The 13,643-nt window shown below is 36.0% G+C and overlaps 9 protein-coding genes across 9 annotated transcripts, besides 2 other annotated features; 6 read left to right on the top strand and 3 right to left on the bottom strand. All coding sequences in view use genetic code 12, as the record gives it.

Annotated features, from left to right (window-relative positions):
• Positions 1-2,386: part of a mobile genetic element ((Tca8-1) Retrotransposon Tca8 on Chromosome 1, about 4 kbp member of the gypsy group with two partial ORFs similar to gag and pol, flanked by 395-bp LTRs (beta elements)) that runs on past the window's edge.
• On the top strand, positions 24-1,985 carry POL93 (Pol93p; the record flags this gene model as incomplete). Its single annotated transcript, XM_713947.2, has 1 exon — positions 24-1,985. One exon carries the CDS (start codon positions 24-26, stop codon positions 1,983-1,985), a length of 1,962 nt encoding a protein of 653 aa, XP_719040.2.
• Positions 2,099-2,386: a long terminal repeat ((beta-1c) Long terminal repeat (LTR) associated with the transposon Tca8; about 395 bp long, 6-8 copies per genome).
• Positions 2,387-3,023: 637 nt separating this feature from the next.
• On the top strand, positions 3,024-4,580 carry CAALFM_C100310WA (uncharacterized protein; the record flags this gene model as incomplete). Its single annotated transcript, XM_713946.1, has 1 exon — positions 3,024-4,580. The coding sequence occupies one exon, from the start codon at positions 3,024-3,026 to the stop codon at positions 4,578-4,580; it is 1,557 nt and encodes a 518-aa protein (XP_719039.1).
• Positions 4,581-4,733: 153 nt separating this feature from the next.
• On the top strand, positions 4,734-5,519 carry CAALFM_C100320WA (retromer subunit; the record flags this gene model as incomplete). Its single annotated transcript, XM_713945.1, has 1 exon — positions 4,734-5,519. One exon carries the CDS (start codon positions 4,734-4,736, stop codon positions 5,517-5,519), a length of 786 nt encoding a protein of 261 aa, XP_719038.1.
• Positions 5,516-6,064, bottom strand: CAALFM_C100330CA (CCR4-NOT core subunit; the record flags this gene model as incomplete). Its single annotated transcript, XM_713944.2, has 1 exon — positions 5,516-6,064. One exon carries the CDS (start codon positions 6,062-6,064, stop codon positions 5,516-5,518), a length of 549 nt encoding a protein of 182 aa, XP_719037.2.
• A 153-nt stretch (positions 6,065-6,217) lies between these two features.
• On the top strand, positions 6,218-6,964 carry HBR1 (nucleoside-triphosphatase; the record flags this gene model as incomplete). Its single annotated transcript, XM_713943.1, has 1 exon — positions 6,218-6,964. One exon carries the CDS (start codon positions 6,218-6,220, stop codon positions 6,962-6,964), a length of 747 nt encoding a protein of 248 aa, XP_719036.1.
• A 62-nt stretch (positions 6,965-7,026) lies between these two features.
• On the bottom strand, positions 7,027-7,902 carry HMX1 (Hmx1p; the record flags this gene model as incomplete). Its single annotated transcript, XM_713942.1, has 1 exon — positions 7,027-7,902. One exon carries the CDS (start codon positions 7,900-7,902, stop codon positions 7,027-7,029), a length of 876 nt encoding a protein of 291 aa, XP_719035.1.
• Positions 7,903-9,319: 1,417 nt separating this feature from the next.
• Positions 9,320-10,663, top strand: CDC13 (Cdc13p; the record flags this gene model as incomplete). Its single annotated transcript, XM_713941.1, has 1 exon — positions 9,320-10,663. The coding sequence occupies one exon, from the start codon at positions 9,320-9,322 to the stop codon at positions 10,661-10,663; it is 1,344 nt and encodes a 447-aa protein (XP_719034.1).
• A 115-nt stretch (positions 10,664-10,778) lies between these two features.
• Positions 10,779-11,063, top strand: CAALFM_C100370WA (uncharacterized protein; the record flags this gene model as incomplete). The annotated part of the gene is made up of 1 exon (XM_019475055.1): positions 10,779-11,063. One exon carries the CDS (start codon positions 10,779-10,781, stop codon positions 11,061-11,063), a length of 285 nt encoding a protein of 94 aa, XP_019330600.1.
• On the bottom strand, positions 11,058-13,295 carry CAALFM_C100380CA (uncharacterized protein; the record flags this gene model as incomplete). The annotated part of the gene is made up of 1 exon (XM_713940.2): positions 11,058-13,295. The coding sequence occupies one exon, from the start codon at positions 13,293-13,295 to the stop codon at positions 11,058-11,060; it is 2,238 nt and encodes a 745-aa protein (XP_719033.1).
• Positions 13,296-13,643: the final 348 nt, after the last annotated feature.

Here is a 13,643-nt window from a genome sequence, read left to right on the forward strand (position 1 = left end):
CTCTGTTTGATGAAGTTCCATTAATGGATATGGAGGAATTTTTGGATGAAGCTAGAAAAGGTCAAGTTGGTATGTTGCTTCTTAAGACTGAAGATGACGAAGATACAGCTGGTATGGTTGATGACAAAAAGGATATCATGTCGGTGGTTCAAGGTACAAATAAGAGTTATTTTGCTGAATTGATTAGGAATTACAAAGATATTTTCAAAGGTGAATTAGATCAGAAGCCACCACTGCGTGGAAGTTGGGATCCAAAAATTGAGGTGGTACCCCATATTAGTCCTCCAGCTACAAGACAATATCCATTGTCGGTTCCAGAACAAGAAGAATTACGCAAGCAGGTGAAAAAGATGCTAGAGATAGGGTTAATCTCCCCCACTCCTCCACAAAGTCCGGGTTATAACTCTCCTGTACTATTCGTCAGGAAATCGGATCTGAGTTATAGACTTTGTGTCGATTATCGTTTGTTGAATCTAATAATCATATCGAAACAGTTTAGTATTCCGAGAGCAGAAGAATTAGTGAGAGATATTGCCGGTCATCGTTTCTACACAAGACTTGATATGACAGCGGCCTTTCATCAACTCAGGTTGGAAGCTCTGTCTAAATACTATACTAGTTTTAGTGCTTTTGGTAGAAGGTATCATTTCAATGTGCTTCCGTTTGGTTTGTCTATATCGCCAGCTAGTCTTTGTGAGGTGATGTCAGAAGTATTGGATGGTATTGAAGGTTGCAAGAGTTATATTGATGACATCATTGTTTATTCTAACACATTGGAGGAACATGAGGAAATTTTGAGGGAATTGTTTAGTCGCTTTAGAAAGTATACTTTTTATTTGAAACCAACAAAATGTTCATTTGGAGATACTACTACATCATTCTTGGGTCATGAAATATCAAGTAATGGAGTGTCTATTCCGGAGGATCATTTACGTACTATTAGAGAATTAAAGTGTCCAGATACTAGTAAGGGAATGAGAAAAGTTATGGGTTTTATGAATTTCTTCAGAGGCCATGTTCGCAATTTTGCTAAGATGTTAATGAATGAAGTTTTCAGTGTGTTTGGGTTGCCACATAAGATAATTTCGGATAAGGATATTCGATTTATGAATCTGGTATTTGACTACATTTATGAATATTACCAAATCCAAATGGCTACTACATCTACCAATAATCCGGCTGCTAATGGTCAAGTTGAATCAATTAATAAGTCAGTTGTTACTGTGTTACGTGCATATTGTGGTTTAGAATCTGCTCATTGGAGTACTTATATTAAGATTGTTCAGTTTACATTGAATACCCATTGGGCCAAAGCTATCCTGATGACTCCGTATCAAGCTGTATTCGGTAGATTACCTCGAGATCAATATGGTTTATCAGATTTCTACATGAATCATTCGAATGCTGATGCTGCTGCATTAGTTACAAGAGCTCAACTTATTAGGACATATATCAAGGATAATTTGTCAAGATATTATGATGATTTGGAAGAAAAAGCTAATAAGGGTAAAAAGGATATAGTCTACAAATTGGGAGATTTAGTACTTTTACATCGTGATGCTTATTATACTCCATTCAGATATCGGAAGCTTACTCCAGTTTACTATGGTCCATTTAAGATTGTGAAGGTTATTAATGATAATGCTTATGAACTTGATTTGCCAAAGATTTCTAAGAAAGATAGAGTGATTAATTCGAAATGGTTTAGACCTTACATCATGGATAAAGTTGCTTTTAGAGATGTTCCACGTCCAGGTAAAGAAAGTGAACTCAGAGCTGCTGAAATCAGTGCTATCCTAGGTATAGATTATGAGAATCAGACTTTGGATGTTACTTGGTTAGGATGCAGACCTAATCATGCTACTACAGTGCTGTTGGATTGGTTCAATCGGTTCGTCCCTAAGTATTTACGAAAGACGTTATATGAGAATGCTAAATCGTTGTTTGGTGATCGAATTGAGTTCAATCAGAGAAAGGAGTCTTAGGCTAACAAGGGGAGGATGTTGTATAATCAGCCTTGCTCGTTGTCTGATTTACAAGGCTTGGTTCTATTGGTTGTTTATTACCTTGGTGGTTGCGCACCATCTTGGCATTGAGCTATTTTCTATTTCTAATTTCGGTATTTTGTTTACACCTTGTTAGACGAGTTCTTGATATTATTAAATTAGTTGGTTATTGAGTGGTCTGATGGTTCATCGTCACTCTAGTTTTCGGTCTATATAAGGGTCAGAGTTTTCCCTTTGTCTTCTTATATATTTTATATTCTTTTCTTAGTGAGTTTCCATACAGAATCAGAGTCAGAATAAAAGTTATTGTTTCGAGTTCTTCATATTAGTGTTTACATTTACAGCTGTTCCATAGGTCCTGCAAGTCGAAATATACATTAGGTGTTTGAATTTTTCTGGTCTTTTATGAGACAGATATTCACCATTTACTTTATACTTTTGTTATATTTCTTGGTCTTTGTTTTGAAAGACAAGAGCCAAACGCTAGTGATTAGTCTACTACTGGACTAGCTGCTACACTTCGTGTGTTCTAGTGTGGTATTTTACTTCCCATAAAGTCTCCCAAATCAGTCTACTTTTTGTTTTGCTACAATATTCTTGCAAAAATATGAATAAAAAATAACGTTATACACCCCAAAAAAATCTGTTGGAACACGCCATCTGCAATGCCGGCACAACTAAAAGAGCATGCTATTTTTGTTATTACCGAGTCGATATTCAATTGCTTATTAACTGCTACGTCCTCGGATTTAAATCTCATCTTGCGGTGTTCCAAAAAATTTATAGTTGCTTTTAACCTTTTTTTTTTGCCTTTGGCACATACTGTAACAAAACTTGAAATTTCACTTGTGTATTATTTTTAGCTCCAGCCCCATTTCAGGACACAAAACTAATGTTGCTACTAAAGAAAAACATGGGTGATTAAAAACAGAAAAAATAAATACACCTCTGTAGTTTCCTTCTTTTTCGTTGTCTTCAATTCAATATTGTTCTAACTTACTTCCATTGCAACAGAAAATGAGTGATTATCCACCACCCAATTACCCACCTCCAAACCATCCTCAATACCAGCAACAACAGGATGAGACTTATCATGTTCGCCCAGATATGGAGCGCCAGCAAGATTTTGGTTACTATGAAAAACCAACCCCATCACAAAACTTCGATGACAGTTTCAAAGTTGAAAAACCGAAGTTCAACGATTGGCCATTTGCCATATTTTTTTGGTTGGTAGTAGCTGGATTCATTGCCGTGGCAGGTATCACATTGAACGCTTTAAGGTCGACCTACGGTTTCCAAGGGGGGTCCATTTATGGCTCAGGAAACACTTTTACATTGAACACCAACACAATCATATTGTTTGCTTTTATTATAGTCATGGCATTCATCCTCTCTGCCGCTATAATCGTGTTTGCCAGATTAGCCCCTAAGGCATTTATTGTGACCGGTGTTATTTTGAATGTCGTTTTGGGTATTGGGACCGCCATCTTTTACTTTGTGGAAAAATACTATTCGGCCGCAATTGTGTTTCTTATCTTTGCATTGTTTGGTGCCTGGTGCTATTGGTCGTCCCGCCACAGAATCCCATTAAGTGCTACCATATTAACCATTGTTATTGATGTCATGAAAATGTACCCTTCAACTTTAATTGCTTCCTTTATTGGTCTCATTTTTAGTGCTGCCTTTAGTGCTTTGTTCAGTATTGTAATTGTTGCAACATATGTCAAGTATGACCCTAACAGCAACAACGAAGCTTGTTCTGTGGGCGGGGGCAGTTGTTCCAAAGGTAAGTTAATTGGGGTATTGGTGTTTGTTTTCTTTGCTGGGTACTACATTTCAGAAGTAATTAGAAACGTCATCCATGTGGTTATTGCAGGAATTTATGGTACTTGGTACTACTTGGCAAATTCAGATCAAGGTGCTCCAAAACATCCTGCATTATCCTCATTGAAACGTGCATTGACCTATTGTTTTGGATCAATCACTTTCGGTTCATTAATTGTGTCATTGATTCAGTTATTGAGACAATTCATTTCGATTCTTAGGTCCAACTTTGCTGCTGACGGGAACGGCTGGGGTGTTTGCGGTATGATTATTTTGGATTTCTTTGTCGGGTTTATTGATTGGTTGGTTCGTTATTTAAACAAGTACGCTTATTGCTACGTCGCATTATACGGGAAAAGCTATATCAAGTCTGCCAAGGATACGTTTGATTTGATTCGTTTCAAAGGTATGGACGCATTGATCAATGATATGTTCATCAACACTGCCTTGAACTTGTATTCATTGTTTGTGGCATATTTGGTTGCGTTATTGGCATACTTGTACTTGAAATTCACCAAGCCAGAGTACAATTCTGGTGGTGCTTTTTATGCTCCGGTTATTGCCTTTGCATTTTTAATTGCTGGCCAAATCAACCGTATCTCCTTAACAGTAATTGAAAGTGGTACCGCGACTTTCTTTGTTGCCTTGGCGAAAGACCCAGAAATCTTCCAAATGACAAATAGAAATAGATTCGATGATATCTTTAGAAATTACCCTCAAGTATTGGAAAAGATTACTAGTGACCATTAGATTGGTCAAAGAACTGGGCACATTGTGTAGATTTTATAATAATAAACAATTCTTTCTAGCGAAAACCGAGACGTAAAAAAAAATAAAAATAAAAAAGAACCACCACCACGCAAAACCAATTTACGTTTTTAGTACAATACCCATCCTCCTACTATGTTGACATTAGCAATTGGTGATCTTTTTGTTCCTGAACGGGCAGTCGATTTGCCGAGCAAGTTTCGTAAACTATTAGCTCCTCAACCAAACAATACACCCAGTAATAGCAAAATAAACCAAGTGATATGTTTAGGCAACATTACAAATTCGTCTACCATATTACAATTCTTAACCAATATATCTCCACAATTCAACTTGGTTAAAGGCGAGTTTGATAATCCTGTGGTTCTATCTCAACAGTTGTCCCTGTTGAATAAGAGTAGCAATATCCCACTATACAATAGATTTGTTCATGACAATTTAAAGATAGGATACACCAACGGGTTTCAAGTAATTCCAAGAGGCGACCCATTAGCATTATCGGCATTTGCAAGAGAACTAGATGTGGATGTGTTGATTTGGGGAGGTACTCACAAAGTTGAAGCATACACTTTAGATGGCAAATTTTTTATCAATCCTGGCAGTGCCACTGGTGCATTCAACTTTGACTGGCCAGAAAACGACGAGGAGGAACGGGAAGAAGCAGACAAGAGCCAAGATGATGATGAAGCGACAGACAAAGAAAGTCACGACACCGAAGAAGCTGAACCGAAAGTAGAAAATGAGACCAGCACGTCTGCTCTGGACGATTTCAAACAAACTTTACACGAAGTGAGCGAGATAAACTCGAATATCCCTTCATTTTGCTTACTTGACACGCATGGCTCGACATGCATATTGTATATTTACACTCAAATTGATGGAGAAGTCAAAGTAGATAAAGTTACATACACAAAAGATTAGGCTTGAACTAGACTATAATGCAACACAAATTCTTTCCTTATCTTTTCCCAGTTGTGAGGATCAAAGAAAATGTAGACACCTTTTTCGACATCTGGATTGATCAAGACGGGCTCCACATTACTATCTTTTGTTAACCAGACTTGTATACCCTTGTGATATCTCCAATTACGTGCCACCAACTCTCTAGCAGCGTATTCTTGCAACGTATCTCTTGGCTTCATGTAAAATATATAGAACAATGTTTCATCAGTAAAATTCTGGATCTTGCTATCACAAGGTCCCGGTGGTGGATTTATACTGGACGCTCTTATGCTTTTCGGTAAGTTGTAGTAAGGCTCAACTTCAGATCGGGAAGTTTCAGCCCATGGCGACGACAAGTTTTTTAATATTTCGGAATCCTTAGTCAAGTCCAAACCACATTTACTTATATCTTGACCAAGGGCAAAATTGGTAATATCAGACTGTTCCATTTTAACCAATGAGGTCAACCCTTGCATTCCATATTTACCTAATCCTTCTTCTGGCGGTAGCGTAGATGACACCATGTTTGCTGATTTCTATGAATAGTAGTTGCTGAATTCCCAACAAACAGAACAAAAAAAAAAAGTCTTGCAACGAGAGTGAGAGAAAGAAAACAAAAAAAAATTCTAGAAGATTTTTCTTTTAATAGGCAACCTCAAATTGCACATCTCATCACTATGACAACCATGTCAAGAAGATATACACCAAACATAATTATAACAGGTACACCTGGGTGTGGGAAATCATCTCATTCCCTGAGTTTAGTTTCTCAACTCAATCAAACTCTTGGTAAAGAGACGACGATTCATTTCAAGCACTTTAATATCAGTGAAATAGCAAAGGAAAGAGACTGCATTGAATCTTATGATGCCAAGTTAGATACTTCGATTGTAGACGAAGACAAATTGCTAGACTCGTTAGAGCCTGATTTGGAAAAGGGGGGAGTGGTCGTTGATTGGCATTGTTGTGATATTTTCCCAGAAAGATTAATTGATTTGGTGGTTGTATTGCGTACAGACAATTCCAATTTGTTTGATCGATTAAAGACTAGAAACTACAATGATCTAAAATTACAAGAAAACTTGGATTGTGAGATCATGGAAGTGATATTACAAGAAGCAAAGGACAGCTATATTCCTGACATAGTAATTGAGTTGCGTTCAGACACAGCTGAAGAGATGGATGAAAACGTTGATAGAATAAGCTCTTGGGTGGAAACATGGATAGAGGACCATCCAGATGGGGTTAGCAATGAATTGAACAAGCAATATAACCCAGATGATTCTTCTGATGAAGGTGATGACAACAGCGATTCCGATGAATATGAACTTGAAGAAGACGAACAAGAAGAAGAGGAGGAAAGAGAAGAGTACGATGAAGAGACCAATGAAGAGATGGAGCATACAGAAGATATTGCACAATAGAAAAGGCATATATTATCTAAATTAATGTACAGAAGTTTTCATAAGTGTTTTTATTTTTTTATTTAGGTTAATTTATTGACAACTCTTCTTAAGTAGATCAAAGCCAACAAAGAGAAAAGTACCAAGGCAGCATAGTAGCCTCTTGTCACTAAGAAATATGTCCAAGTACCCGAAAGTTTGTCCATGTTGTGTTTTTCTAATTCAGCCACACATTTAACGTCATGTTCGAAAATGTATTTTGATTCTTCAATGATTTCCAACTTTTGTTCTTCCGTCAAACCATTTCTTGTCACCAACTCGTAATCTCTTTTGTATGTCAATCTCAATAAATCTTCATCAGGAACATCGAATGTGAAAAAATTAGTCCCCATTCTGACCACATCGTCATGTGACAAACCATCTCTTTGTGGGTACATACCAGTAGCTTTGAGGACCGACGATCTCATTATTCTACCACCAGCAAATAAAGCCAAGTACATCACATGCAAGTAGGCAAACAACAAGTATGGTTTTTCTTCAGTAACTTCCAAAATGTGTTTGCAAAACTCAATTTGTGCAGGCATAATAGGTTTGATGAATTTTTCCTTGTTGTCATCGTAGAAAAATAACAAGTCTTGCTCGGCTTTACCAGCTCTAGCAATCTCCGGTTTCCAAACTTGCTCCAACATTTCACTCCATTCATCTTTCTTTTCAAGCTGTCTGTACAAGGCCTTTTCAATACTAGCAAATACATGATAGAATGCTTGCAAACCTTGACGATAAACTTTGTAATTTCTCAAAGCAAGGGCAAATTTTAAGGTAACTGTCTTGTCTGCTCTATCGTGCAAAGATCTGGTTTCAAGATTTATTCTATTAGCCAAAGCACCAACGTCAGTTTTAGCAGGTATTATTTCAACTTGAGACAATTTCGATGTAGCTCCACTCAGTTTGTATTGCATATTGTATGTGTAATGATATATGATTGGATTAGTAAATGATTAATTCTATAGTATAGAAAACCTAAAAAAAAATGTAAAAAAAAATTATTGAATGATATGGGAAAAGAAAAAAAAGAAGGGATGAAATACCCAAAAAGATTTGTGGAAATGTGTAGTGGTTTATATATGAAATTGTATACTAAAAAAATCCAACTAAAGCTTCGCAGATATCGGTATTTTGATTTTTTTTTGCCTCTTGGCAAAGTACACACAAAAGTTGGGTCATTAGTTAATTCCGAACGTGGTCCTCACCATTCAACAAACAAACGCGTATGGCCAAATACACGCCACACCAACGATCCTTGAACAGCTCTTCTCGTTGTGAAGAATCCCTTTCTGCCAATTGCTAACAACCATAGACTATCAGATGAAATCGATAAATCACCTTTAACACTGTCGATCGAAAATGTGGTAATTAATAGTGTATTAGATTTGAATGGTATCTATTTTGGATGCACGTAATTAAGAAGAATACTTTGAATCACTAGACAAAAATCCAACAACAAGTGGTATATGGAATAAAAGCACGCACAGCAGTTATACCTACGAATAATTGATGTTGTAAATAGAATCATCCAAATAATGGCCCAATCAGTATCATTGCCCTCGCCTGAGTGTAGAGTGTTTGTAAAAGATCTACACATGTTGTCACGCAATCAAAGATAGTAAATATGCAATGCAACTAAAACCAACAGCATTGTTGTTCTAGGGACATACACTTTACTGAGATGAGTTCACACCAAGAATGGGGTACCTCATTTTTATTAGACCTTTACTGCGATAACTCCATTAGTAAAAAAAAAAAAATACGAGAGGTTGAATAAATAAACGATACATCTCACCCAACTTCTTGATGGTAAAAACTACAAAGTCACCTCCCTATGTGATCATCTACCCATTGTAGGTACTCAAATTTACTATTTCAAGATCTGCACTGAAATCATTAATACCACGGAGCCGGCACACGGAGACAGTTAAGACACTACTATTCACGTGACTAGCACCACACAATTTTGTGGGTTTTCAGCAGGATTGATACATCTAAACCCAACAAACTATAAGCGAAGTTAGAATATAATAGAGATTTTCTATTCTATGCGCAAACTCCACACTTTAGTACCAACTAGTTTATTTCCGTAATTGTTAACATAAGCTCTGGATTATACATTATAGTGCAAAAGAGGGCGATAAGTCCTCGTTTAATCTTGGCAGAGTAACAATCATGAGAAGGCACACACAACAAAAACACATTCTAAATAGTGTTAAAGAGAAAAAAGTAGTGTGCTATTCCTGGACAAACCTTAACTAAACTCCTCTAGCTGTTCAGTAGAAATGTAAGCTTGCCATCGATGTATTAGCTGGTAGTGTTACGAAAACCATGTGCTTTATTAGGAAAACACGAAAAATAAACAAACAAAATAGGGCGCGCCTTCAAAAGTTTTTTTTTTTCATTAACACTTGTCAACTTTTATCTCTACAATTACATACCCAGCTCCAGTACGAAATGGCTAGGGATTTAATAAAAATAGAAGATTTTCCTGAGATAATGGATGGTCAAAAACAAGGCCCAAGAGTAGGCTTCTGTGGATTGGTTGTAAGATTTTATCCTAGCAGGAGAGACTATATTGGTATGGATGTCACTGATTTCACATCACATCCTCGAGTATGCCAAAACCAAGAGTACTATAATGGTGGGTTGTTACTTGCCAGAAACGAATTACTTACTATACCAGTAAAAATTGAGGCACTAAAAAGGATCCAAGTGAGTTACCCAGGAATATTTGGAGAACAATATAACCTTGCAGAGGAATATTATTCAGCCAGTGGTGTACTAGATGTACATGACAAACTCTTGGTGGTTAAGATGACCTTGAGGACCAGACTATATCAAGGATTTTATGAGCCGTATTCATATGATCAGGAGATTGTTGATTATGAATATTTGGGCAACAAAGACAGACTCGTGGTAGATGATTTATTCCGAAACATTGTTTCCCGTAAAGAATATTTTTCAAAAGTCTCTCACTTGGCTCCTAGGCTTATGCCCGCAAAATTTTTGATTTCAACAGGCCATTCTTCCGAAGTTAGCGATAAAGTACAACATTTGAATGCCATATCATCAGTTCCCGACACGAAAATCAAGAGTCCACCCCATAATTCACAGTATATTCATCCTCCTGATCCAAATACTATAAGATCGTCTCCAACCCAGAATCTAGTTCCCGATATAGAACATGGCGATTTTGATTTCTGCAATAGTTCCACAGTGGGGTCTCCAGAAGAAGAACAGGTTTTTACTATTTCAGAGTTAAAACAATTGGACATGACTATTGACAACAAAACATATATGGTAAGTTGCAAAATTATTGGTTGCTTTCCCGACGATTGGATGTATCTTTCAGGAAAAGAAATGGACCCCAAATCAAACACAGCCAAAGACCCAATCATTCGAGATCTAGAATGGATTATTGCTGACGCCAATGTGGATGAACGCACAGTGTTGAATTCTGAAAATACCCTAAGTGTGATTCTGCCAGCACAAGATATATTAGAGTTTTCAAATTATGGGTCTGTCGAAGATTTTTTTATAGGCTGCTCCGGTTATAGAAAAAAACTGAACAGTATCTTTAACATACCAACAAAGTTGGAAGTTAGAAAGATCGAAATACCTATTAATTCAAGCACCACAACTGTTGTCTGGAGTCCTGTTGAGAGTAAATAATAGTAGTGTAGCGCACAAAAATAGTCACCCATTAAAAAATTTTGATGCTTTTCTTTCTCTCAAAATAATTTGATGACAAGACTCGTTTACTTCCTAGTCACCCTTTTTCCATCCCATGCCATTTAGTCGAACATTTGCTACAAAGAGTACAATAAAAAATGCCTTGTCATTAGAGGAATTTCTATTTAGAAGCCGAGCTATATCAATATATCGCGAATTGTGTCGAGAAATATACAAGACTCATGAACGTCAAGATTTGATGAGATTCCTACGTGACGAATTTAAAGTCAATTCCAAACAATCTGATTTGCAGTACAGAAAATATTTATTATCACAAGCATTGAACACTATTAATCAAATGACTGCTAGTCTAGGAATAACTATAAAGAAAAATCTATAGGCTATTAAGTAAGGCGACAACACAATCTTCAATAGAACTTTTAATTTCAAGCTTGGTTTGAGAAATATCCACAGAAATTGGTGGTTCAAAATCCATTGAATCAATAATCTCGTGTTGCCTTTGTACTAGTTTTAGATTTTTGAATTCTTTGCCAAAAGGTTTCACTAGGTTAACCAACTGGTTCATATATGACGAAGGATGCCTTTTAGCAAGAAGCTTAACGATTTTTATAAATTCGACAAGATTGGTTAAATTTTGAGTCAATTCCCCCGATAATAAATTTTCTGGTATCAATATTTTCAATTTATCAGTTTTCAAATTTTTCTGTAAATAATTGTACAATGATTGTGTCTCTTGTGGATTCAATTTAGTTTTTGTAATCTTCAACAAATTAAAGTATAATTTATATAACAAATTGTCGAACACAGAGAACTTTGCGTTGGAAGTAATTTTGTTGAAAACCTTCAATAATCTGCTTGCGTCTTGATCTTCGAATACTATAGAGTAAACCAAGAGTTTTAATTTTGTGGCGACATCGTTCACGGGAACATCAATGCAATCTATTTTTTCTAACCCATTCCATTCCGACTTAAAGTCACGATTGTCAGTGTAGTCAGAAACTATCAAAGCTTCGTTAGTTTTAAGATAATGAATGAAATAATTCAAGTAGCCATCAGTACCGAGGATTGTCGATATTTGGAGAATTTTAGCCACTGTAAAATTTAAAGAAATAGAATTTTGCATGCGCTTGGAGAAATTAATAAACCCTTCAAGTTTATTAAACACCCCGTTGTCAAACCCTTGAATAATGCTCTCCTTGATTTCTTGTTTCGATGTAAGATAAAATCTGTAGATATCAACCCATGCATCAAGGTTGATTTTTGAAGGGTTAGTGGTTGTCAAATAGTAATTCAATGTCTCATGCTGGGTCATCCTGATCTTTAGTCCGTTGTAAATGGGGAAAATCAAATCGTTTGTATTTAATTGGGAGTAAAGTTTCATTAACCATAATTTCAATTTATAGTTGTACTTGTCTTGTTCTAGTAAATGCTTGAGAAGGACAATATTCTTGATTGTGTTTTGAGGAGAAGAGTCCAAATCTGAGACAATTGTTCGTAATGTCAATTCATTAACTGGATTACTATCATACTCAGCTCCTTCTTTTGTTGAAAACCTTTCATAAACATCCCAGTTATCTGTTTGATTCACAAACTTTCTGTTGTTGACTACGGTAATTAAGTTTTCCTCCGAAGTTGAATTCTTAAGACTACCAATAAAACTAGTTGGTAGTTCATACTGAGAAAGATCAGCATAGCAACACAATTTAGTGTTGAATTTTTGGTAGTAGTTCTCGACACTGGTTTCGATATTCCTAGAGTACAATATATCCAACTCGATTTTCAACAACGATATATTTCTTGTTGGCAGGGTCAATTTTTGATCCAATTCCTCGAACGATTTGCCAATCTCTTTACCTGACAAAATCCATAATTTCCAAGTATCAAAATCGTCAAACTTTTCTTTGAAAAGCAATTTCTCTGTATATGCATGCAATGCTTCAAAACTAGCATTTTCTTTCATCGCTTTCATATACAAAAGCTTCAACTCAAGATCCAACGGTAAAGTGACTCCACTCAACACTTGCTCAATTTCTTTAGAACTCAAAAACAATGTGTATACGTAGATTTCTTGTGTGTTTTCAAATGGTTGTAAACCCTCCATTAGTTTCTTACCCAAAGAATTATACAAACTTGCTTTGTCAGTCTCACCTTCTTGCAATAACAAATGGAAACTAAATGCATACCATAATGTATGTAACCTTGACTTTCCATTTTTATTCAAATACATGAAAATACGGTTAAATACTTTGAAATCATACTTTTCAATCGAGTTGTCAAACCAACTCAAACATAGAGTTTCCGTAGATACAGGGTACTTTTTGATTGCATTCTCATACACCAAACTGGACTCTTTTTCCATCTCCATTTTACTGAAAAAATCACTCAATTTTTCAATAGTCAAAGGGTCATTAGGGTATCTGTTCAACAATTCCAAATTCTTTTTTATTGCCAATTCTCGTTGACCGCTTTTGAGATGTATTTCATTCTGTAGAACATGATAAAACAACTTTTGAGGAGATTTGGCAAGTTTTTTAGTTATTAAAGACTGTGCATAGGTATAGTTACCTTGGTCTATAAAGTCAATTATTTCTTGATCTCTTTCAGTTGCCATAGTTAACAGGATGACTGGTGAATTATTATATAGTTTCTCTTGGAACGGAAGTATTTTTTTTCTTTCTTTTTTTAATTGGCTTTTTTTTTTCAACGTTCCCACTACCGAGATAAATCAGCAAAAGTATTCTCCCTTTACTGGTCCTTGATCGTAATTAACAATCAATGTGACCAATTATCGAATTACAGATTTGCGTACATTAAAGGAAGTAATGGTAATTTGTATTTTGAGTAAGTGCTGAGCCGTATACTCTCATTTAGTCTAATTTACGAGAGCTGCCTGGAATTTGAACGACAAAGATGCATTTTGGTTTGAGAAACTAGTTCAAAAAGGACTTATTCACTACTA

This window comes from Candida albicans, chromosome 1 (genome assembly GCF_000182965.3).
Source record: "Candida albicans SC5314 chromosome 1, complete sequence".
In the NCBI taxonomy this organism is placed as follows: Eukaryota; Fungi; Ascomycota; class Pichiomycetes; order Serinales; family Debaryomycetaceae; genus Candida; species Candida albicans.